The following is a 24,021-nucleotide window of genomic DNA, read 5'->3' as shown; positions in this document are numbered from 1 at the left end:
TGCGTGCAAAGACGCACCTGGGCCCTCGGAGACGCGTGATAAAAGCAAACACACGCCCAGAACGGGGCCGGTGTTGGTGACCGCGGTGCTTGGAATGGGGCGGCTGGTCTCAGTGAGGCCACCAGGGGGCAAGAGGGACCTGGAGCGCCTGATGAGGGACAGCTGGGAGCTGTCCACGGTCCCTAGGTGACAGCCTTCAGCTCCCTGAGGCCCTGCGACAAAGAGCAGCTGGCGTGGCACCTGCTGCCCCCAGAGAGGACTCCCACCCACCCCACCTGGGAAACCACCCTCTGACTCACTGCACTGAGAGGACAGGGGTGAGCCCCGCCACTGGATGCTTCCCCTCAGCCAGCTGTGCCTCAGAGCTCCAAAGAGAGGGCTGGCTGCCTCCAGGTTCTGGACTTTCGACACCCCGAAACCCTGCAGAACCGCAGGCATGCGAGCACAAGCACCGCCATTCTCCCCCAGGGCCACTGACCAGACAGAAGCAGTGTCTGTGCTCAGTTTCTGGAAAGGTTGGGGGCAGGAGAGCAGCCCAAAGCTATCCTCCCCACCCAGGATAAACCAGTGCTCACAGGAGGCCGCAGGAGCCCTGAAGGGGGGGAGATGGGGGGCTGGTACCTCCCCTGGATGCTGAAGAGGGCACCAGGCAGGAGGGGAGGTGTGTCCCAGCACCGCGGCACCTGGGCTTTGCAGCCAGCCTCCCCGCAACACGCTGCCACCTGAGCGATGGGGCCCTGCCTTCCTCCTGGCCCTCATCTCAACTCGCCCTAGCACCACTTCTGGTGGAGGGCCCACCCCACACACACCCCCCCCCGGCCCCTTCCAGCACAGAGCGGCCAGTCCCACCCCTTTCCACCGCCTCCACCTCCCCACCCTCACCCCAAGCCAGTCCCAGGCCAGGGCCCGTCCTCACAGACCTGGAGGAGCTGCGGGGGCCTTGCTGGCTGGATGAGACCCAAGGGACTCGGGGACTTTCTCTTGGCGGGTGGCCCCTGGCTGCTCCGGGTGCAGCTGTGGAGCCGGGGAGCAGGGTTCCCACGGCTCTGTGCCTGCACCCACGAAGGAAGAAAGCAGGAAGAGCCTGGAGCCACCCTTGGGACTCGCAGCTGGTCTTCCTGGCCAGCACAGCTGTGGGGAAGAGGCCGGGCAGCGGCAAGGAGGCCCCGCCCTACGGACGTCCTCTCCAGGACTCTGGAAAGAAGTTTTTATTACAAAATTTTCACAAGTAGGCGCTGCATTCCCAGCCAGTGGGCTCTGACCCTCCCCCTCATACAGAGTCAGACTTGGGGAGAGGCTGCTCCAAGCGCCCTAACTCCACTCTCTGCACACCCAGCCCCGGGGTCGCCGGCTGAGGGCTGCGGGGTGTCTGAATCCCCCACCCCCAGGAAGAGGAGGCCCAGGGGACCCCGCAGGCTGGAGGGGGCTGAAGCGGGCAGGCAGGGTCTGGACCCCATTCCCTGTGGGCGAGTAAGCCAGCATCCCCCCTCTGGGTCTGGGCAGCGCTGGGGTTAGGATGGGGGGGGGGGGTCCCTGAGGGCCGCCGCCCCCAGCCCGCCCCTAGATGGCGCTGGACGCCTTGGCCAAGCACGCCCGGCGCAGCAGCAGGACGGTGGCGGCCAGAAGCAGGATGGCGGAGAGCAGGACCAGGACGACCCAGGCCCCGAAGTCTGTGCCCTTGCGCAGCGCCGGCGGCTCGGCGGGAATCATGTTGGTCAGGTTCAGCATGTAGCCGAGCGCCCAGCCCACTGTGGCATCCCCGGCCTGCGGGCGAGGGGCATGGCCTCAGCCTCCATGCGGTCTGGGATGGGGACCGCCCCTCCGCGCCCCGGGACCACCGGCCCCCACCTTCTTCTGGAAGGTCACCCCTCCGAAGGTGCGCTCGTGGAAGCCGTAGCCGCGGCTCAGCAGCTGCTGCATGAACATGGCCCCAGCGCAGTAGTGAGGCAGGTGGGCGCGCTGTCCCGGGGCTCGAGCCTGCAGCTGGGACGCATGGGGGATGCCGTTGGGCCGGCGACCCGCTGGAGGTCTTGGCCCACGAGGAGGGGTGGCCGGCAGCGGCGTGCTGTATCTGCTGACCCCAGCACACACCCATGGGCACGGAGGGGCCGGAGATGGCTCAGTGGCCAAAGGGGTCTCCACCCCCAGGCAGGATGGTCCCCTCCAGGACCAACAATATGACTTTTTGGACGGCTGTGGGCTGCCCCTGGTTTGGAGGGGGCCCTCGATGGGACAGCAGGGATGGCCACCCCGGGAGCAGCAGGCTGGCAGCAACCTTAGTGCGAGGTCAGGGGCCCAGGAGAAGCAGCAGGCCTTCAGCATGGACCTTGGGCGAGGCTTTTGCTCCCCCACTTCCCCACCCCCCAGGTGTGCCCGAGACTAGACACAGAGAAGATGGGATGGGGCCTCTGTCACCTCCAGAGCCCCGAGACGCTGTTTCTCCCCAGGTTTGGCACCCCATGCTCCACCTATGAAAATGCCACTTCCTTCACTCTACACGCGTCTGACCAGCGGCAGAAGCCGGAAACCTGGAAGTCGTCTTCAGAGCCTGGCTCCCCTACCCCTGAGCTCTGGCTGTCCTGCCTGCTACAGCCGGTCCCCAACCCACTTCACTCGCTGGGCCCTGCCACTGCAGGGCCTTCCCTCTGTCCTCCAGATCTGGGTCAGGGAGGCCCGCTGCTGGCCGGCCGGACCCTCTCGCCTAGCCCTGGAGGAGCGGGAAGGAAGTTCACCTCGCTCCACGTCTGGTTGCACACTGTGACCACCGCGACCTCCAGCTGCTGCACGGTGGCCACCGAGAGCCCCATCACCGTCCTCAGGAAGTCCATGGTGTAGAAGAAGGCAGAGAAGGCCTGCAAGGGCGCTATGGTCACCCCGAGAACAGGCCCCACACGCTACAGGGCACCCGCCCCCGTGCCCCTCCCCTGCACTCACGATGAATTTCCCAGCCACAGGGGGCTGGAAGATGCCATTGAAGGAACATCGGGAGAAGCGGCAGGAGGAGAAATTGAAGAGTTGCGCGACAAGGCTGCGGCAGAGGGCAGGGTCGCTGGTCCCAGACAGGCTGACCCTGGCGCTGCTGTTGAAGGCCTGGGGCTGCTGGGACGCCACGCACGGAGACTCGTACACGTCCTGGGGCAGCACTTGGGTGGAGTAGCCCCTTGGCCAGCAAGGGTGGAAGCCATGGGTCTGGGGGGAATGCAAGGTGCGGCGTGCATCACCCCTTTGCCAGGCTCTGCCTGCTGCCCTCAGCCCAGGCTCTTCACAGAGCCTCCCTCTAGGACCTGCCTGGTGAGTTTCCCATAAGTCCCACTTGGGCAACATGGCTTCTGTGCTCAGGTGCACTCCATGACTCCCGTGCCTGCTGGACAGCTCGTCCCCGCCCCCCCCCCGCCCCCCCGGCCAGGCACTCCAGGCCTTTGGAGACCCAGCCCTGGCCCTCCTTCCTCCCCAGCCAGGCAACATCCAGACCCACCCCCACCGCTTGGCATTTGTGACTGGGAGACTCCTCTGCATCTGTCCTGCCAGCTGGGGAAAGCCCGGCTTTGGCTTCTGCTGCCTAGAGCAAGCCCCTCAGTCCAGGCTCTGCTCTGGACCCCTGGCTCCCATCTCTTCTCACCCCCTCCTTCCAGGAGGGCACAGTGGTGCGGGTGGGTGGGGGGGTCATGGGGCACCTGCAGTGCACTGGCCAGCAGCCTCAAGAGAACCTGGTCCCGGCCATAGCAGAGGAAGCTGTGCGTGTAGACGCGGTACGGCTGTCCGTAGAGCCAGAGCTGGACCTCGTTGGCTGGATCCTCCGCCGGGCTGGCCGTCTCGAAGGTGATCTGAGTGGAGGCGCCCCCCAGGTCCATGGCCCCCAGCGTTCCCTTCCTCGGCCGGAACCACCGGCCCACCCAGCCATACTGTGGGGAGCAGAGGTTGGGGTCAGCCAGCAGGTGGGCCCCACGCCCCCTGGCTCACTGGGCTGGCCATCAGGCCCACCTTGATGAAGTTCTCCAGCAGGTAGTTGGCGGTCACCCAACCAAACACCCCCTCATCCTGGCCCGAGAGGATGTGGGCACCACGGAAATCAAAGGGATACTGGGTCAGCGTCTGGGTCACAGCCGCGAGCACACTGGCCGAGGCCTCTGGACTGGTCATGCTGTAACACAGGGAGGACTCTGAGGGACAGCCTCCGCGGGTAGCTGAGATCCTGCTGCTGCGGGCACTGTGTCTGCCCAGGGCCACAGCGGAGGGTGTGCACCAGAGTGGTGTGCAGGGGACTACCCTGTGCTAAGCCTCTCGTGGAGATGGGGAAGGTCAGGGCCGGGCACACTCACTTGAGCAGACGCATGCCTGCTGTGGCTCCCAGGTAGAGGGGAGTGTCCCCGTGTCTCTCCTTGGGCACCTGCTGAAGCGCCTGGTCCAAGCACTCAACGAGACTCTGGCCCGCCCTGGAAGGGTTGTCCGCGTAGCTGGAGATCCCCCCTCCTAGAGGGAGACAGGGAAATGGGCCCAATCCTGAAGGGCAGCCCCTAAGTGAGCCATGGACTGGCAGGATTGGGGACCTTGGGCTCCTAAACCAGGTGGCGGCTTAGACACCCCTTTCCAGCTGCAGCCTTCAGAAACAAAGGGGCCCACCTTCCTGGGGGCCACCCGGTCTCCCAGGCTGCCACCTGCCCATGGGTGTGCACACAGGTGCCAGGGCAAAGCACGAGGCCTGCCCTCCTCAGGGGCCTGCTTGGGTGTGCCGGTCTTGGGCCAGGGAAGGCCCAACCTCCCAACCACCGCCTGGGGCTTACTTTCTCCTCTGAACTGCCCCTAGCCTTTCTTTCTGGGAGGCTTCTGCAGCTCCTTCCTGGAGCAGGCCCCAGCCACATCAAGCAAAGGAGGCATCGAGATTCTGGAGGGTAAGGCCAGAGAGGGCCCCTGAGGCCCTAGAATGAGTGGGTGTCCAGACTAGGGGTGCCTAGGGCTCAGGGGACCTTACCATGCACGTCACAGGAGCTGTGCTGGCCCACGATGCCCGTGTCATTCTCCTTGTCCGCGGGCCACTTGTAGATGAACATGGATGTGTGCGAAGAGCCAGCGTCCAGGACGATGCCATACTGGGAGTGGGGGTGACGGTAGGGTCAGCTGGGGGTGGGGCCTGAAGCCATGCCCTTTGGCCCCCCAGCTCTCTACCCGATCCCACCCCATGGCAGGGCTGGAACCTCCAGAATGAAGTGCTGGGTCTAGGGCAGCAGGGACAGCCACGGAGACGCAGCTTGGCTGGGGAGGCAATGGGCAGGCAGGGCGGACGGCCTGGAGCCTGTCCTCTTCTGACTACGGGAACCTTTCTGGTGAGGGAAGCTCAGGAGCTCTGTCAGGGTCAGAGGAGTCCTGGGACCACCCCTGGAACCTGGCCCTGGGGACATGAGATCCCCAGGTTCCAAGAGAGAAAGCGGCTGCAGGAGCTCCCTGCACTCACTCTGTCTTCCTCTCCTCTGTCCCCGCCTCTCTGACCTCAGCCCAACCTCAGGATCTGGAAGCATGCCTGAAGACACCCCCTGCGACAAAGCCAGCCCCCGTGACAGCTGGGTCCTGCCCAGCTGAGAGGGCCTGTACGGGCCTTCCTCGCAACCCCAAGGGCCAGGGTTCCTCCAGTGAGAGCCCCGCTGGAGAACGTGCCGTCTTGAGTCCAGAAAGGGGCCATTGTCGGCCTCTTCCCCAGCCCCCCAAGCAGCCTCAGCGCGCTAACCCTGATCAGACCACACAGCCTCACCTCCTCTTTGCCCTTGGCTCCAGAGCACCCCTCCTGCGGGCTCCCATCCTGGGCCCCCCAGGGCTTGGAGCACCCACTTGCCCACGCCAGTCCCCGTTCGCACAAGTCCAATAAAGAAAGGATCAAGGGAGTTGGCGGGGCTCCTGGAGACCCGACGCAGATCTGGCCTAGTCCACTCCAACTCCTTCAGGACCAGCCCAGCCTCCCCCGCTAGGCACCCAAGGGCTGCCCAGGCGCTGTCAGGGTCTCCGGGTAGGTGAGGAGGAGTCCTTAGGCCCCAGCACCTGTGGCTGAACCTGGACCAGATGCGTCCCCGGGGGCCACAGGGGGCTGGGGGCCAGGGGTCCGGCCGCAGCCTGCGGCGTCCAGGGCCCGCATCTGGGGGAGCGGAGGGACAGCTCCTGGGCCGCGCCCGGGACAGGCTCCCGGAGGTCGCAGCGAGCCGGGGAGTTTCCGGGACTCCGCCCCGCCAGGCCGGGAGCGCGGGTGGGCGGTGGAGTGGGGGTGGGGGTCTCGGGCTGCCACGCGGGCGCAGCCGGCCCGGCTCGGCTCCGAGCCCCCCGCCGCGGGGTCCGCTGGCCCGCAGACGGCGCCGGCTGCCCGCGCGCGCACCTTGAGGGCGGGCGGCTCCCGGACGTCGCGGGTGGGGACGCACAGCAGCAGGAGCCCGGCCAGCCCCGCCGCGGCCAGCAGCAGCGGCGGCAGCAGCGACAGCATCTTCCCGGCCATGGGCGGACGCGCGGGCGGACGAGGCGTCGTGCAGGGGCAAGGGGCAAGGGGAGCGCGGGGCCGGGGCCGGGCGGGTAGGCGCCCGGGGCGGGGCGCGAACGGGCTGGGGCGGCGGCTGGCCACGCCCACGGGCCCGCCCCCCGCCCGCCCCGGCCCGCCCCCCGCCCGCCCCGGCCGGCCGGCGCAGGTGGGAGAAGTTGCGGCTGAATCACCCGCGCAGCGCGTCCCAGCGCCCACCTTCCTCCTTCCGGGCCGCGGGGTCCCAGAGACTCGTCCCCTCCGCGGGTCCCCCCGGCCCCTAGGGCTGGCTACCAGGGTCTGCCTGTGGGCCCCCGCGGAGTCCCCCGCCCCCACCCCCGCGCGGGACCGAGAGCGCTCCCAGCCCTCTCTGGGGGCGTCTGTGGGCTCGTGGCCCGAAGGCCTGCACCGAAGGGTCGGCTGGGCTGCTTCCCAGGCGGCCTTGTTCAGAGGGTCAGGCAGCTGGAGTGGCCAGCTCTTCCCTGGCCCAGTCCTGAAAGGACCCCCCCCCCCCAGCAACAGGAAGTACATGGGTCCCCGACAAGGTCCCCGCCCCACCCTCAGAGCAGAGAAGAGCCTGGGTCGGTGGTGCTGACTCAGCCCGGAGCCGCATGGCAGGTAGCCGCAATTGTATGACCGTCGCAATTGTATGACCGTCGGCCCGTAGACACCACGTGGACCGCAGCGCTGCAGGCCCTTCAAGGTGCGGGGGTGGAAGATGGGGGGGAGCCTCAAAGCTGAGCAGCCAAACTGCCTCACCCAGCCCTGGTCCCAGGGTGATAGGTGAGGGCACAGAGAGACAAAGGGGCAAGACGGTCACAGACACACCAAGCTGAGAGGAAAACCCAGGCCCTACCTCCTGGCTCAGGGTCTGGCCCATCCCTAATGGGGAGGAGGGTGCCGGAAGGCTGGGCTGGGGAGGCAGGAGGGAGCAGGAGGAGGGCCCTCTGCCCGCAGGACGAGGAGACGAGAGAGATCTGGACCTGTTTGCCCACTCACAGGTCCCCAGCTGGCAGGGAAAGGGGGGGGTGTGGGGGGGCAAGCGATCAGCCAGCCCCGGACCTCAGCTCTGCCCTTAGTGAAATGTCTGGCCTCTAGGCTTCCACTCCCCACCCTCCCTGTGTGCTAGCCTGGCCCCGGCCACCCCCATGTCGCGCCCTGGGCAAAATAGGAATCCCATCCACGAAACAGCAGGGAGCCGTGCGGCCAGGCCAGACCACTCTGGAGCGCCAGTGTCTGGGGGTGGGGCGGTGGGGGGCCAGAGGGGGGCCTTTGACAGGGTCTAGGCAGCATCTCGGCTGGAGCCGGCTGCAACAATCGGGCTGGGTTGCTGCCAGGCTGAGGGTCTGGTGTCACAGGCCTAGTGAACAGCCTTTCTTTCAGCTCTGCACCCCAACAACAGAAGGGGTGGGAGTCCCAGAGATGGCTCAGCCTCCCCACAGCCCCATCTGGCTGGGCTCCAGTGGAGTCTCTGGGTGTGGCCAGCACAGGGCTCCAGGCCCCGGATCCTGCCAGCACCCCTCCCCCTTCTAGGCCTTTCTTCTGCGGGGAAGGCACAGAAGGGGGAGAGGCCTGCAGATTAGATTGAAAAGAAAAAGACAAAAGCGGCCCACAGGGAGCCCGGGGCAAGCGAGGGCGGGCAGCCGCAGGCCTGTCCCCCACATGCTGGTCCCCAGCCCCCACACCTCATCCCACAAAGCCAAAGCCCTGAGCAGGGCTCCCTGATGTTCTGGTTGGTCCCACCGGCCGGGAGACCCACCGGCCGTGAGAGGATGGGGCCAGGGTGGTGGAGGCCTGGACGCCACAGGGCTCGTGGCAGGGGGCCCAGACTAGTCCCAGAAGAGAGGGCAGGCCAGGAGTGGGAACAGCCAGGACGAAGCCTGGGAGCGCATTCTCTCTGAGACAGAACGGGGCCGGCCACATGCTTCCTTGGTGCAGAGACGCCCTTCCTTCCAGAGTGGAAGGGGGGCGGGGGGGGGCAGGAAGGGGGGGTTCAGCATGGGAGGGGCCTCTGGGAACCCCAGGGAGAGCCCCAGATGTGCCACAGGCGCCTGGGTCCCGGCAGAGGCATGCAGTTGCAGAGAGGTGCGGGGAGAGGGTCCTCAGAGGAGCCGGACCTCCCAGGCCCGGGACCTTCGCGGAGGCTAGCTGACATCTTGGCTCTGCCTGCCTCAGTCTTGGCATCTGTGGCAGAAGCATCTTTGCTGCTAAAGACCCCTCACTCTGTGAACCTGAAAAATCAGACTACACACCACACGCTCCCCGCCGCGGCCTGTTTCTGCTAAGTCTGCGGCCACGGGCGCTGGTGCCGGCAGGCGAGGCTGGGGCTGCGTGTCAGTGTTCTGCCCCGAGCAAATCCTCCCTTGTCTTCAGAACGAGGGTGTCGTCCGCTCCGGGTCCGTTTCTCTGCATCCCCGCGCGCATTGGGGACCGCGCCGCTTGGAGGTTTCTGGGACGCCGGGAAGACGAGGTCCGAGATCTTCCCGGCGTTTCCCGGCGCCCTAAGAGACGGCGTGGCACATCCATCCTGTCTTCTGCCAAGCGTCTGCTAAATTCTTAGCCCAGTTTCTAGGTTGTCTTTCTGCATGCCGCACGGCCATCCTCCAGCTGCGAGGTCCCAGAAGCTCTGAATTGGTCCGAATGGGTCGTTTTCCTTGCTGTGGTCTTGTGGGTGCCGCGAGCCGTGGGCCATGGGATGCTCTAAGTCACGCTCTCCAGCTTTTCCTGTTTGCTCGGGGCCAGCCTTTGGCCCACATGGGGGTGGTTTGTGTGTGAGGCGCCAGGGAAGGGCTCCAGTTGGCATCCTCCCGCGCGGAGAACTGGCTGTCCCGGCCCTGGGGCCACGGGTCAGCCTCTCGGGCCTGGTGTGTGGGGAGCGCTGGCCACCGCGCCCTGTCCCCCGGCCGAAGACGCGGGTCCTCCTCCAGCTCTGGCACCGGCACCTGCCCCCGGCCCGGCAGTGCGGGTGTGTCTTCCCGTCTGGGAGCACAGCCCCGTCCCCGCTCCCCACCTGTTCCTGGCGCTCTGGGCTCTTCCACGGAAATTTTTAGAGCCTGTGTCGGATCACAAGACCCATGACTTTGGGTCTACACTCCAGTTGTGGTGGCACCGTTCGTGAAAAGAAACCCCGCCAGGGCAGCGACCCGAGGCCAGAAGGGGGACCCCTGGAAGAAGCGTGGTCGCGGAGCCCACAGGAGCCCACGGGATCTCAGCGGGACCCCTCGGGGGCCCACGGGGCCCACGGGGCGGGCCGCGCACTGCCTCTCCTGGAGAAAGCAGCCCCGGCAGCTCACCAGCAGGCATCGCCTGGAACCCCTGCTTTGCTCCAGCGCACTGGCTTCGGGACCTCCTCACACGCCCTCCTCCCCCTCCTAAAGCAGCGTCCCTCTCCTGTGGCTTGCCCGGCAGTGGAGTAACCGGCAGTGGAGTAACCGAGGGCGAGGGCGGCGGCTCACGGCGTTGCGGGGCGGCCCACACCGCATTCCCCTTTCCTGCAAAGCAGCTCTCTGGCCGGGATTTCAAGGCCAGACCAGCAGCATAAACGTTTCCTCCAGAGAAGTGTCCGCAGCTTTTGGATTTCCTCTTCCTTGACTAATCGGCAGAACTTGACTGAAGGACACTCGGCCTGGCATCTCGCTACCGTTTCCGACTGTGATGGTGGGTCGCCAGTCTCTCTCCGTCGTCCTGGCACGTCAGGAGCCCTGGCACGGCTGCTCTATCTGTACATGTTCCGGCACGAACGCGTTCATTCCCTGGGACCAGCGCCCGCCAACGCAAGTGCTGGCTCGTGCTCGTGTTAGAGCGCTCCAGACGGGCTCCCTGCGTCTCTGCGAGCCAGACACGGATCTGGGGGAGCGGACTCATGTCCTGGTGGGAGCCGGCAAGTCTGCCGTCCGTGGGGCAGGTCAGCAGCTCGGAGACTCAGTGGGGTGGGGCGGGGGTCCTGTTGCAGGCTTGAGCCCAAACAGCGTCTGTGCGTAGAATTCTTTCCTCTTTGGGGACATTACCCTTGTCTCCTGAGGCCTTACACTGATTGGGTGGGGCCCACCACGTTCTGGAGGGTGATCTGCCTCCCTCCAAGTCTCGTGATGGGAATGGGAGTCCTACTGACATGTCCCTTCACAGCGACATCCCATAGGGCTTCGGTTGAGCGCCTGGGCCCCATACCCCAGCCAGGGTGACACACAAAATTAACTAACCATTGCAAAGGGTAACTTAACTTTAGTTTTTGTTTCTTTTTTTTTTTTAAGATTTTGTTTATTTATTTGACAGACAGAGATCACAAGTAGGCAGAGAGACAGGCAGAGAGAGAGAGGGGGAAGCAGGCTCCCTGCCGAGCAGAGAGCCCGACGCGGGGCTCGATCCCAGGACCCTGAGATCATGACCTGAGCCGAAGGCAGAGGCTTAACCCACTGAGCCACCCAGGCTTCCCTTTAGTTTTATATTAATAACAACTGTTTCAGCTTTTCCTGTTTTTGTTTTTGATGCCTTATTTAGGCATCAAAACAGCTACCTGAATTTCTAAAACTCCAATCTGACAATTAAACTAGAGTTGATCTCACTCTTTGCAGATGACATGATACTCTCTGTGGAAAACCCAAAAACTCTATCCCCAAATTGCAGTAACTCAGATAGGATTTCAGCAAAGTGGCAGGATATAAAATCAATGCACAGGGGCATCTGGGAGGCTCACTCATTAAGCAACTGCCTTCAACTGCTGTCATGATCCCGGGGCCCTGGGATCGAGTCCTGCATCGGGCTCCCTGCTCAGCCGGGCTCTGCTGCTCCCTCTGACCCTCCCCATCTCGTGCTCTCCCCCTCCCTTTCACTCTCTGTCTCTCAGTTAAATACATGAAATCTTTTTTAAAAATCAATGCACAGGGCGCCTGGGTGGCTCAATGGGTCAAAGCCTCTGCTTTCAGCTCAGGTCATGATCTCAGGGTCTCTGCTAGGCAGGGAACCTGCTCCACACCCCCCCACCGCCTGTCTCTCTGCCGACTTGTGATCTCCGTCTGTCAAATAAAATCTTAAAAAAAAAGAAAAAGATGTGGTAGATATACACGATGGAATACTATGCAGCCATCAAAAGAAATGAAATCTTGCCATTTACGACGACATGGATGGAACTAGAGGGTATTGTGCTGAGTGATAAGTCAGTCAGAAAAAGACAATTATCCTAGGATTTCACTCGTGGAAGTTAAGAAACAAAACAGGGTCATGGGGCAGGGAGGGAAGAATAAAAAGATCAAATCAGAGACCAACCATAAGAGAGTCTAAATCATAGGAAACAAAACTGGGGCACCTGGGGGGCTCAGTCAGGGTTAAGCATCTGCCTTTGGCTTGGGTCGTGGTCTCAGGGTCCTGGGGTCGAGCCCCGCAGATGCTGGGCTCCCTGCTCACCGGGGAGCCTGCTTCCCCTCTCCCTGCTGCTCCCACTTCTTGTTCTCTTTATGTGTCAAATAAATGAATAAATAAAATCTTTTTTTAAAAGTGGGGGTGGGGCGCCTGGGTGGCTCAGTGGGTTAAGCCTCTGTCTTCAGCTCCGGTCGTGGTCTCGGGGTCCTGGGATCGAGCCCCGCATCGGGCTCTCTGCTGGGGGGGGGGGTCTGCTTCCTCCTCGCTCCCTCTGCCTGCCTGTGATCTCTCTCTCTCTGTCAAATAACTAAATAAAAATAAAAAACAAAAAAGGGGGAAACAAACAGGGTTGCTGGAGGGGAGGTGGGGGAGGCTGGGGTAACGGGGCTGGGCACCGGGAGGGCACATGATGGTCCCATCACACCTGTGGAGCTGAAGAAACCGATCTCTGCCTCTGAAACCGTGAACACGCTGCGATAATTAATTGTCAATTGAAAAATTCGATGTGCGCCCACTCACAGATGTTGGGACAGTGAGGGGTCCTCCAGCACCGGGCTGTGTTTTTCTCTTAAGACCGTGCCCTGCCCCCTCCCTTCCCGGGAAGGCGTGCGCTGTTCTACCCGACTCTCCCAGTGACTTTAATGCACATCCTGAATGAAAGCTAAACTGAGTGTCTTTTTCCTTATGAACAATTCGAGCCCCAAGGATGCCTCAGCTTGTCTTCCCACCCCGTGCGCCACTGCCACGTGACCGCAGTTCTCTCCTGGGCCCCCACCAGCCGCATGGCTGCTGTCACTGCTGCGGCGCCTGCGGTTCGGGTCTGCGCGCTGAGGGATGCGCTTGGGTCAGCTTTAAAATGTGTCCAGATTGCCCGATTCTCCTTCCCTGCAAAGGGGGCGCCCGATTCCTCTCCTACACCACTCGAGGAGGGCCTGGATTGCGGATGGCTTCTGACCATCAGAGGTGAGACAGAGGTGACCTTGTGACTCAGGGACCCCTGAGCCCAGGTCCTCCCAGACGGGTGGCTCTCTCCTAAGGGCCGCTCCTGGGTCATCTGTGCTAGGGGAAGCGGACACAGTGCCGTGAGGACATGGACACGAGGAACCCAGGTGCTGGGCCAACAGCTCTGTGAGGGTGCCTTGCTGGAAGCCGGCCCTTCCTGATGGTGGCCCCTGCAGACACCTCACCTGCGGCCCCAGAACTTCCCAGGCTGGACCGCCCAGGGTGACCACTCCTGAGGTCTGCACCCACGAGGAAACAGCCATTGCTTTACAGCACTGAGCCTCAAGGTAGGTCATCCCGCGGCGGTAGCTGACTCACCCTTATTTAGGGCTCCTTCTTGACTTGGGCCTTTTTCCTGAAGTCCTTTCTCCAGAGTTTCCTTTCGTGAATTCCCGTGGGTGGCAAGCTCCCGTTTTGGGGTGTGGGAGGAGGAAATGTTTTCCTTTATGTAGCCTTCTGTCAGGAAAGCGTTCCTCTGGGTGGAGGCCGCCGCCCTCTCCCGCCGGCCTCTGACGAGCTCCCGGTGGGCAACTGCTTTCGTCCTCGGGTTCTTTCATGATCTTGTGAGAGAAAAGGTGCATTTCTTCCTACCCAGCCTGGCCGGCATTTGTTGGGATTTCTGGATCAGAGAACTGGGGTTGTTAGACCGTTCTGGAAAACCCGAAGCCACTTTCCGTCCTGCAGCGCCCTGCCTTCCTTGTCCTCTTCTGGGAGTGCAGGCAGGGGAGTGCCCTTGACCCGCTGGGCCCGTTCTCCTTCCTGTCCTAAGCTCTCCTGGTTCACGGAGTCTCCAGCTGAAGATCTCCATTGGAGGCTGAGTCCACCTGAGTTTGTTTTTTGTTTTTTTTTTTTTTAATATCTATTTGACAGACAGAGATCACAAGGAGGCAGAGAGGCAGGCAGAGAGAGAGGGGGAAGCAGGCTCCCTGCTGAGCAGAGCCCCATCCCAGGACCCTGAGATCATGACCTGAGCCGAAGGCAGAGGCTTTAGCCCACTGAGCCCCCCAGTCGCCCCCCACCTGAGTTTTTAATTTCAAGGTCAGTGTCACTCCCACGGGCTGTTTGCTGTTCCCTGCTTCCTTGTGCGTCTTTACCGACTCAGCTCACACTTTCCCAGAACAACAAACCATGAAGGTGATTCCTGGTTTATATTTCAAGAATCTCTTTTATTTCTTTCAACATATAAAAGTTACTGCATATTCTCTGATAATTCCAATATCTGAAATATGTACAGAATCTGTTCTTTCTGTTGGCTCTTGCGGTGGGCGCGCTCCCAGTGGGTGGACAAGCTTAACTCAGATGCTTGTTTTCCTTGGACTTGACCTACAGGAGACCCTGGGACAGCGATTCCCAATCAGGGACGTTTAGACCACCGCCCGCCTTCGGACATTTGGCAACACCTTGAGACATTTCAGTTGTCACGACGGAGGGTGCAGCCCGGGGATGGCGTCACCGTCACAGCAAGACAGCACCCCCCACCCCGACTTAGCCCCGGGTGTCACCAGTGCTTCTGCCAGCAGTCTGGGACCTGCCAGCCTGGGGCCACCTGGGTTTCTTCTCTTGTGTCCGGGCCCACAGGTGCCTGGCTTCAGACCGCCAGCAGAGAGGACCGCAGACGGAGCACCGTGGACAAGGGCGGAAGGGTCCGCTGGCCGCCGGAGGGGCCCTCTCCGCGGAAGTTCTCCCAGTGAAAGACCGACGGGGTGGGCCACGCAAGCACAGCAGAGGGAACGCAGAAGCCCCAGGCGGGGCAGACGCCGCAGGGGACACCGCTGCCCCCCAGAGGCAGCCTCCTTCAGTGTTACAGCCCCTCCCGTTGCTGGGTTCTGAGGAGGGTTGGGTCCGGGTGAGCGGGGTGAGGCGGGGAGGGGGTGTTCTAGGAGACCTTTGCAAAGACCAGAGGTGGAGGCTGGCTGCCGGGCTGGGGGCCGGCTACCGGCCCTGCCTGGGGAGGGCGGTGGAGGCTGAGCCTGGGGGCTGCCCTGAGTGACAGGGGCACGGGAGGGTTAAGAGCAGGGGCGGGGTTAGTGCTCAGGTTTGGAAAGGTCACTGGTTGCACTTGGAGAGCCCGTGAAGGGACTCTGAGCGCGACGGTGGGCTCAGGGTCTGGGCTGGTGCGGAGGGACTGGTCTTGGGAGGAAGGGTGAAGAGCGGGTCCAAGAGCTCCTGGTGGGCGGGTCTCAGACGGCCAGCGGGGACGATTTCTCCGGGACTGGCCCTTGCCCTGAATGTCCCAAAGGGTGCTGGGGGCCCTGTCTCACCTTTCAGGGCCCCACTCCCCCTCTTGGTTCCCCTCCCCTAGAGCCTGCATGGGTCTAGGCCTGGGGGTCTTTGGGGCCCCAGAAGAGCCCTACCCCATCCTCCAAGGAGGGCAGCTTGCATGCTGGACAGTCCCCCACCCTCTGTAAGCCCTGAGCACGGTGTGGGGAGCCCAGAGCTGGAGCTGGCAGGGAGCCAACAGCTGCTCTGCACCTGGGACCCCTCCTCCGCAGCCAGGACCCTTTGTGGCCGTGGGAGTCCACGTGCCTAAACTCCCTGGGTTTATGGGGTCTCTCCATACTCACCCCATGCCTGGTGCCCCCCACTGCACAACCCAACGGGGATGTCCTGTCCTCAGTGTGGGAGGTGAGTTCCTGTGGGGACTGGGGCCCAGCTCACAAGGCCCCTCCTGGGGTGGAGGCTCCCCTCTGGGGGGCCTGGTATAGGGCTGGGGAGTTGTCTCTGACAAGGGCCCTGCCTCATCTCTTCCTGAGCCCTCTGGGTTTCCAAGTCTGATGCCAAGCTAGGGGTGGGAACAGGGCGGTCCCTACACCTGGGAACCTCGAGTCATGTGAGCAGGCCCTGGCAGGGGACCTGGGGGGCTCACCTGGGAGGCCCATGCTGACATCTCTTGTGGGGACAGACCTCCCTGGGGGAGGGGCGCACCACAGCTGCCCTGTTGACTGTATCCTGCCCTGGCCAGGGTGCCTGGTGGGCCCAAGGCCCAGAGCATGGGTCACAGGCCGCTCTGCGGGCTCGTGAGCATTAACCCAAGTTGTTTTAAGGCCTGGGGTCGGTGAGGGGGAGCAGGCAGGCCGCCTCCGCCCAGGTGTGAACTCTGAGAGCTCACCCCCGGAGCTCCCCCAGGACCAGACACCCCTTCCATCAGCCCCTCAGGGAGGGAAGATGGCCTTGGGCTCCTGGACCCAATCTCCTGCTGGGCCCCAGGCCGCACATCGCAGGAGACCAGCCCTGGCCCTGGCCACGGCTGGGCAGTTCCAGGCGTTGTGTACGAGGCACCCTCTGCTGGCTGCGGCCAGAAGTGCAGCCTAGTGGGACCAACACCTTCTACTGGACACCCCAGGTCAGAGAGGCCAGGCCACCTGTGACCATGGCAGAGCTGCCTGAGATCCGGCAAACACTGGGTGGTGTCTCCCGCGGTCCACTGACGGCGACTGCACAGCTTCAGGCTGTCAGCACAATGCAGCCCCAGCCCGGTTCAGCCCCCCGAGGCCAGGAGGGAGCCCGTTTCTGGGGCCGCGGAGTGCTCTCGCGCACGGCCCACCCACCGGCTCCGCTGGGGGCTGCAGGGGAGCCCAGATGGTGCGAGGGGACAGAAACTGGGCCCAGGCCAGTCAGGTGGTCTTCAGCCCAGTGGGGCTCAGAGAGGGGCCTGCGCGTGCTGACCACCACGGCAGGCCGAGAGCGGGTCAGGGCCCCCCAGCAGCTAGAGGAAGGTGGAGTCCAAGGGCCCGGCGTCCTGCTGGCTGAGCGCGCGCGCCTCAAACAGCTGCTTGATCAGCGCAGATTTCTCCTGCTCCAGCTGCGTGATCCGCTCACTCTTGTCCGTCACCTCCTGGGCAGGTAGGAGGTCGGTCAGGGTCCCGCAGGCCTCCGGCCCCCACCCTCAGCCCTCCCCGCACTCACCTGGGTGAGGAGCCGGTTCTGCTCCTTCAACATGAGCACGGTCTGCTGCTGCCAGCCCGGGGCTGAAGGTGAGGAGGGGGCCAGGCACGGGGGCCCTGAGGACAATGAGGGCGGAGCCTGCGGGAGGGCATGGTCAAGCAGGTCAAGCGGGCCTGGCATCCCCGGGCACAGCCTCCAGGGCAAGGGGGAGGGGTGGCCCCACACTGGGCACAGGTGCTGGGTGGCACAGGGGACACTCACCCGGCCGGCACAGGCCGCAGCCAGCAGCTCCCCCAGGCACCGGGCCACCTCCTGTACCTTGGGCAGCAGCCGGCCCAGCGGGAGGGGGCTCCCCTCAGCGCCCACGTCCTGGGAGGGAAGTAGGAGAGGGGAAGTCATCGAGCAGGACCGGCCACAGATCAGCCACCGTGCCCCGGGGGGACCCTCACAGGGGCCGCTCCCGGCCCCAACCTGAGTGACTGCTCAGAGCAGACAGGGAGCCCACGGGTGTCACCGCTGGGGGACGCCTGCCCCAGGGCATGCGCAGTGCGTGTGTGTTGGAGGGGTCCCAGCACCCTGGCACCACCCGTGCTCACGATGGGTCTCAGGACAGGGACGGGCAGCCCTGGGGCAGCACTCACGGCGCGGGCCCTGCTCTGGCCCAGGCGGCGCCGGCGCTCCCGCACACGCTGGAGCTGCTGCTGGTACCAGTCGCGGCCGCGCGCCATCATCTCCAGGCCCTGCAGCAGCACCTCCTTCTCCTGCTCCAGCTCCTGCATCTGCTTCAGCTGCCACGCGTGGGGAGGCCACGTGCTCATGAGGAACCCCGGCCACACACGGCAGACCAGCCCCACCAGCGCTGACCTGCCCACACCTGCACCCCATAGGACACCACCTGCCCTCACCCCCTGCGCACCTTCTCCCGGGGAGCAGGCGAGCTGGGCCGTTCTGGGGAGGGGCCGTGCGTGCTCCGCAAGCCGCCGCACACCCAGGCCCCCTCCTCCCTGAAGGCCTTCTTCATCTGGCCTTGAGCCGTCCCTCCAGTGGATTCAAGCCCGCGAGGGGAGACATGTTTATAACCAACTGCCATGCCAGCCCCCCCGGAACCCAGGCTTGGTGGCTACCTCCCAGGAGGAGGGTTGGTCCAGGAGACCAAGCGTGTGGGCCAAGTCCCATCCCAGGCAACATGGACAATCCCCCAGAGCCCTCACCCACCAGGTCACAGTCCACGCCGTTGGTGATGGTGTGCCTCCGACGCTCCCCTCGGGCACGGGGAACCCGAAGGGCATCGCCCAGGCCGAGCTCCCGGGGCCTGCAGGCCAGTGCACCTGTGGAGGGAGGCAAGACTCTGGCTCGTTTCCAGGCCTGCCTAGTCAGGCCCAACACCTCCACCCCAAGCCTGGCAGTGCAAAGCTGGGTGTCCAGGACGACATGCCTCTGGGCATGCTCATGGGCAATTTGGGGCCTCTGCACAGAGCCCCCCCATCTCAACCCATCCCTAGGCCACTGCCTAGCCCTGTACACACCTTGCCTCTGTGGGGTCCAGTTCCTCACTCGATCCCCACACCCCCATACTGGGAGGGCCGTGTGGCCCTTGAGGCTGCAGGTTTGTACACACAACAGAGATGTGTGTGCCCACAGAGTGCCCCAGCATGAGTGCCCAAGGGCAAGCGCATCGCCCAGTTTGGGCATCCCCCCCCCCGGTGCCCAGAGGACTTGTGTACCCTGCAGGGGCTCAAAGGGAATAGGGTGAGCGAGCAGGGCCCCGGGCTTCCCAGCTCTCCTTGTCTGCCAGGGCCTTTAAGGGTGACTAGAGTCCGAGCCGGTGAAGTGGGAGGGCCCAGACCGAACTCCTCCCAGGAAGGGTAAAACACGACCTTGGGCCGGCATACACCTCACTCTGACGTAACCTAGTAGCTCCTACGGCTTAGGGACCCCTGCAGCGGAGTCGGCTTGGGGGTGAAGAGCCAGCAGGTCCAGCTGGCTTCCCTGGGGGATGGGAGTGTATGCAGGACGACCCAAGAGGCGGGGAGTGGATCCCTGGCCTTGTCCTCCTACACCGGGCTCAGCCTCACAGGCTATGCCCCCAGCAATGGCTAAGGGGGGTGGGGGGTGATGCAAGAAGCGGACACGTCCACCGGGTCGGCACCAGGTGACAGGGCAGGCCTCCAGGCAGCCTCGGCGGACAGGCTATAAGCAAGCCCAGAAATCACGTCCCAACCTGCCTGTGCTACACGGCGGGCAGAGAAGATACAGTGGAGGGAGGCTGGGGGGCGGGGAACTGCCGCAGAACACCTGGGCTTGGTCTGGGGGCAACTTCAGATGACAGCACCCTGGGTGGATGACCAGCAGGTGCAGGCAGCCCTGAACCCATCTGGGCCTGAGCCAGCAGCCTGTACCCACTGGGTCTGGGTGCACTGAGCTCCAATAGCGCCAAAGAAGGGGGCCCTGGATCCCCGGGGTGGGGGTCTCTCCCTTCCTGGGAAGCTGGGGGATCTAGGAGTGCCGATTTGGACTCCACGCACATGCCACGCCTCTGGGTCTGGGCCTCTGTCTGTAAAGGGGACAGTGAGAGGCTGGCCTGAGCCTCAAGCTGCCCCATGATGAGCACGTGTCACCTGCCCAGCCCTGTGTCGAATCCTCAGGAAGGCACAGCAGGTGACCTCGGGCCACCCAGGGCCCCAGGACAGAGCATGGCTGGGCCACAAGTCGGAGGTCCCCAAACCCCAACCCCACGCTGATTTTCAGGTATGTGGAGCCTTGGGGACGGCTCCAGCCATGCACCCAGGAGTGCCCTCCCGCCTCCACAGACCACGGTTATAGAGGGGCTGGCCACTGAGTAGCAGGGAGAGCCCCCACCCTGTGACGGGCTGGGGGACAGCTTTGCCACAGAGCCTGGGAGCCAGTCACGGGGCTGGGAAATACGGGCAAGGTTGGGGCAGAGGCCCAGTGAGGCCGGCGGGGCGGTGGAGGCACAGGAAGGGCTGGCCGTTGCAGTGGTGGGGGTGCTGCACGGAGGCAGAATGCGTTGTGGGAAGGGGACCCCACCCCATCCGTAAGGCAGCTGCTATTCCCAGAGCAGACACTGGAGGGGCCCACAGGGGTCATCCAGCCATCTTCCTGTCACTGCCCACTGCACGGAAGCCAGGCAAGAACCCAGCTGGCCACCCCCTCAGATAGGGGCAGGGGCAGGGAGTAGTTTGCTGCATTTGGGTCCTTCTCTGGTGTCAGCCTGATAGGCCTTGAAGACTGGGCTGGAGACCCACCTACCATGTCAAGCTTCCTGGCAACCCCTCCAGGTCTTCCTGGGAGAGTCCATCCTGCCTCGTGGGGGAGGCAGTGAGCCCAGCCCTCTTGGTAGAGCTGCCAAAGTAAGGACCCAAGAAAGATGGAAGGGGCCTTCTCAGTGCGGGGGACCCTCTCTCCTCTGAACTAGAGGCAAACTCCTCAGCCTAGGCTGTAATCCGAGAGGCGACTGAGGGCCTTAGTGTCTCTCCAGGTGTGGGGCAGGAATCCCCAGTGCTCAGCGCTGGCTGGGTAGGGCGACTTCCTGGGGAAGTCTGGAGTCACCCCCCAGCCCCTTGGCCCCGGTGGCCTCCCCCACGGTGGCGGAGGAGGGGCTCCCTGCCTCCTGGCCTCGCAGCACACCGGGAAAGGCAAGAGGCCCCTTCCCTCTGGGCGCTCACGGCCCTCGGGCTCACTCGGCGGCCCGCCTCCGCCCCCTGCGGCACGAGAAGCACCCGCAGCACCTCTCCGGCTCCGGCCTGAGGCTCAGGTCGCGGGGGTCGGCGGCAGGGTGGGGGGCGGAGGGCAGCTACCAGGCGGGGCCGCGGGCCGCCCCGCACTCACCAGCGTCCGCGCTCGGGCTCCGCTCCAGCGCCGCGCCCTGGGGCCGCTCGGGCTCCGCGGGCCCGCACAGCTTCTCCAGGCTCCGGGCCGCGCCGCCGGGGCCGGCCGCCGGGGGCCGCGAGCCCAGGGGTAGGGGCTTCCTCTCCAGGACCGTCCGCGGCTCGTCGGCCGGCGCGAACATCAGGCGCGGCGGCGGCGGCGGACCCCCGGGCCGCGTCGGGCAGCCCCCCCGGGCCGGGGCGCGCGCCTGGCCCCGCGGGCCGCCGTCGGCGCTCAGCAGCGAGGTGCGCAGGCCGGCCACGAAGCGCTCGAAGGTCAGGTAGCCGCTGGCCGGGGCCACCCGGCGCAGGCCCTCCAGCACGCCGCGGGGCAGCTCGTGCGCGTCGGCGCCCTGCCAGCGGGACTCGATCTCGCGCAGGTGCACGCAGCCGCGCCGCCGGTCGTCCAGGATGTCGAACAGGGTGCGCAGGCTCTGCAGGAAGGCGCGCGGCAGCCCCTCGGTGCCCGGCGCGGCCGGCGGCCCGCGGCCCGCCTCGGCCATCGCGGCTCCGGCCATGGGCGGCCGCCGCCGGCTGCGGCCCCGGCTGCGGCCCCGGCTCCGACCCCGGCGGCGTCCCCGGCCGCGGCCCAGGCTCCGTCCCGCCGCGACAATAGCGGCGACTTTTTGAATGGACCCTCCTCGTGGCGTCGGCGCTCATTAGCATCCGCGGCGGCCATTGGCCGAAGCAGGCCCGTCTGCTCTCGGATTGGCTGAGAGGCCGCCAGCCTGGTTTGATTTTCCCCCGCGGGCCCCGCCCCGCGCGCTCCCGCCGCCGTGCGGGCTGCGGCCGGGGAGCGCCGAGGCCCCGCCCCGGCGGGCGGCGTGGGGAGCCTGGGTCCCGCAGCTCGGCCTCCCCTCGGCCTCGCGGGTCGGGGAGGGACCCCGGAGCGGACCCCTTTCTGCTCCCCCTGCCACCCGCAGCCCTCTCGCCGCGGTTCGGCCCTCTCCGAGGGGCGGGGCCTACGGAAAATCTGTCCCCGGTGACCTCGCGGGGGTAAGGACGGGAAGCACACCTCCTCCAGGGAGTCACCTTCCCCGTCTGGCTTCCCTGGGGACTCTTCGCTCCCTGCTCGGGGTCTCCTGGCCCAGGCACCCCGCCTCTGGGGCCCATTTACCGGGACAGTCCCAAGAGGTCTATGGGCTCCCGCCAGCTGGGCGCTTCCCCTCACAGAGGCCTCTCTGTCCACACTGCTGCTAGCTCCTCGCCTTGTCCCTGGGGATAGCCTGCCCTTTCCTGCCTACGGCAGAACAAAGCCACTTTTTCCTGTGTCCCCAGATCCCCATCTGCCGACCAGCTCTCCTCCGCTTCCAAAGTCCTCTGCTCCGGCCTCTTCCTCTGGCTGGACACTTTCTCCAGTGGCTCCGACTCTTCAGGCCAGCCAGGCAGCCCTGTGTCCCCAGTGGCCCCTGCTTCATTTCCAGCCAGGATCCAGTCCTTCTGTCTGGCCAGTCTGGGAGGGGGCTGGGGCTTAGCTGGCGGTGTCTTCAAGAAAAGAACTTCCGGGCGCCTGGGTGGCTCAGTGGGTTAAGCCTCTGCCTTCGGCTCAGGTCATGATCTCAGGGTCCTGGGATCGAGCCCCACATCAGGCTCTCTGCTCAGCAGGGAGCCTGCTTCCTCCTCTCTCTGCCTGCCTGTCTGCCTACTTGTGATCTCTCTCTGTCAAATAAATAAATAAAATCTTAAAAAAAAAAAAAAAAAAAAAAAGAGAGAACTTCCTCCTGTTAGGGTAGTGAATTGAATTTCCTCCTGCCCAAGAATGCGAGGTCAGCGGGGCCAGGTGCTCTGTTCCTGAGAGCTCCTCCCATCAGGGCTTCCTGACTCCGTTTTAAACGAGGCTTCCCTTTATTAATTTCACAGCCCTTGAAGTTGGGGTTCCATTGTGGTAAGGAATTTTGGAAGGACCTAGAAAGCTGGAGCCTGGGGTTCCCCATGGAGTCCGATCCACCCCTGCCTTCCCCTTTAGTGACAGGACGGGACAAAGTTCCAGCATTTCAAGCTGTTTGATCCGCCGTTGTCTCCCTCTCCTACTCTCCTTCCAGCACAGCCTGCCCGGGGCCCCCATGCTTAGGATCCGCAACCGCCCCCACCTCTGGGCCCTTGCACACAGTAGCTCTCCCACCGGGAACACCCTTTCCCTCTCTGCTCCGGGCTGATCACTCTGCATCCTTTGACGCTTCACTCGGGCACCTGACCCACACCTTGAAAGTGATGTGTCCTGATCTTCACAGCATGAGGCTGCCTTCTTCTCGTGATGGTGCTTCTCTCCCCATGTGTGCCTCCCTGTGCTTTCTGGAAGTAGGACAGGGCCACCCCACAGTCTAGAATCGGTCTGGCCCACACTGGAGGCTTGGTGGGTAGCCCACACATGGGAAGCCTCATCCTGGAAGTCACAGTGGAAATGCCCCACCCTTAGGTGGGATGGGGAGGCCTGGAGACAGCTCTGTGGGAGTTCTTGGGGGTGTGGAGACCAGTGGTCAGCAGCAGCAAGCCTTGCTGCTACAGACAGTGGGACAGTGGGGCAACCACACCCAGGCCAGGCCCCTGCGAGCCTGAGCCCACCGTGCTGAAAAAAGAAGGTCTTCTCCGAGCATCAGGAACCATGGGACAGGAGGCCCTGGGTCTGTGGGTTTCTTGATGGGCTTCTCTGGCGAGGCACTGCTGGAAGGTACGAAGACACTGGAGTCAGTGCCAGCTGTGGGGGTGGGACTGAGGCATGGTCCTCGTGTACTTCCCATCCTGCATTCTGACCACTTCCTCCTTCTACCCCACTTTCCAGCCTGACCCAACACTTTCCTAGCTCCGCACCTTTCAGTGTCACTGTCACCCCCAGGGTCTTCCCAGACCCCCAGCCCAAGTGGGGCCCTTGTGGTTTTTGAGGTGCCAGTCCCAGCTGTAATTACGTTCTTACTGTGCCAGCTTGGAGCTCCGTGGAGGTGGACAGTGGAGCCCTCTGTCCCCTTAGACAGTCCCTGTGCCTGTTCCAGGTTCTCTGGTCCCCATGCTGCAGGCACAACTGGGGGCCTGTGCTGGCCTCTGGACCCTGGCTCGCCTGAACCCTCTGGATGAAGCCCCGGGGCACAAGGGAGGTGACTCCTGGGCCACAAACCCACCTTTGCCAGGCTCTCCAGGAGCTTGTTACTCACCTGTCCCTCACTGGCAGCCCCTGCCATCTGTCCAGGTGGGCCAGCTCTCCTTCTCTGGCCCTTCAGGTGCCTCTGGCTGCCCAGCCTCAACTGTCCGAATCCTTCTGATCTCAGCCCCACACCGCAACTTGAAGCGAGATTTGGGGGCCATTCTGAGGATGAGCTTTGAGATCATGTGATACCTGCCTTCAAGGGCACATATGAGGGGCTGAGAGCCCTCTGGACTCTAGCCCCCACTCTGCTGCTGGGCTCCCTA

The 24,021-nt window shown here is 64.2% G+C and overlaps 2 protein-coding genes across 3 annotated transcripts; both read right to left on the bottom strand.

Annotated features, from left to right (window-relative positions):
• Positions 1-921: 921 nt before the first annotated feature.
• Positions 922-6,557, bottom strand: ENTPD2 (ectonucleoside triphosphate diphosphohydrolase 2). 2 transcript variants are annotated; one of them, XM_059143225.1, is made up of 9 exons: positions 6,356-6,557; positions 4,970-5,087; positions 4,320-4,470; positions 3,982-4,141; positions 3,675-3,902; positions 2,935-3,189; positions 2,733-2,852; positions 1,849-1,977; positions 922-1,764 (listed from the first exon to the last, which is right to left on the bottom strand). In XM_059143225.1, the coding sequence occupies exons 1-9, from the start codon at positions 6,470-6,472 to the stop codon at positions 1,561-1,563; spliced, it is 1,482 nt and encodes a 493-aa protein (XP_058999208.1). In that variant the 5' UTR covers positions 6,473-6,557; the 3' UTR covers positions 922-1,560. The 2 variants fall into 2 exon arrangements, with proteins under 2 accessions (XP_058999208.1, XP_058999207.1); XM_059143224.1 differs by having other exon boundaries at positions 923-1,764; positions 1,849-1,983; positions 6,356-6,556.
• A 7,435-nt stretch (positions 6,558-13,992) lies between these two features.
• On the bottom strand, positions 13,993-21,152 carry SAPCD2 (suppressor APC domain containing 2). The gene is made up of 6 exons (XM_059143226.1): positions 20,582-21,152; positions 17,948-18,060; positions 17,374-17,520; positions 16,994-17,101; positions 16,754-16,870; positions 13,993-16,682 (listed from the first exon to the last, which is right to left on the bottom strand). The coding sequence occupies exons 1-6, from the start codon at positions 21,135-21,137 to the stop codon at positions 16,554-16,556; spliced, it is 1,170 nt and encodes a 389-aa protein (XP_058999209.1). The 5' UTR covers positions 21,138-21,152; the 3' UTR covers positions 13,993-16,553.
• Between the last annotated feature and the right edge of the window lie 2,869 nt (positions 21,153-24,021).

Source organism: Mustela lutreola, chromosome 12 (genome assembly GCF_030435805.1).
Source record: "Mustela lutreola isolate mMusLut2 chromosome 12, mMusLut2.pri, whole genome shotgun sequence".
NCBI lineage: Eukaryota > Metazoa > Chordata > Mammalia > Carnivora > Mustelidae > Mustela > Mustela lutreola.
Note: the sequence above shows the minus strand (reverse complement) of the source record. Positions and strands in the feature narration are given on the sequence as shown.

What these genes read in the sequence shown, in the direction of transcription:
- SAPCD2 (XM_059143226.1), bottom strand. Translation starts at nt 21,137, where the DNA reads ATGGCCGGAGCCGCGATGGCCGAGGCGGGCCGCGGGCCGCCGGCCGCG. An exon ending in CTGCGGCCTGTGCCGGCCGG is followed by an intron (nt 16,871 to 16,993) that starts GTGAGTGTCCCC and finishes GCCCTCCCGCAG; the next exon opens with GCTCCGCCCTCATTGTCCTC. An exon ending in AGAACCGGCTCCTCACCCAG is followed by an intron (nt 16,683 to 16,753) that starts GTGAGTGCGGGG and finishes CTACCTGCCCAG; the next exon opens with GAGGTGACGGACAAGAGTGA.
- ENTPD2 (XM_059143224.1), bottom strand. Translation starts at nt 6,472, where the DNA reads ATGGCCGGGAAGATGCTGTCGCTGCTGCCGCCGCTGCTGCTGGCCGCG. An exon ending in GGGAGCCGCCCGCCCTCAAG is followed by an intron (nt 5,088 to 6,355) that starts GTGCGCGCGCGG and finishes CCCCACTCCCAG; the next exon opens with TATGGCATCGTCCTGGACGC. An exon ending in GGGTGACCTTCCAGAAGAAG is followed by an intron (nt 1,765 to 1,848) that starts GTGGGGGCCGGT and finishes CCTCGCCCGCAG; the next exon opens with GCCGGGGATGCCACAGTGGG.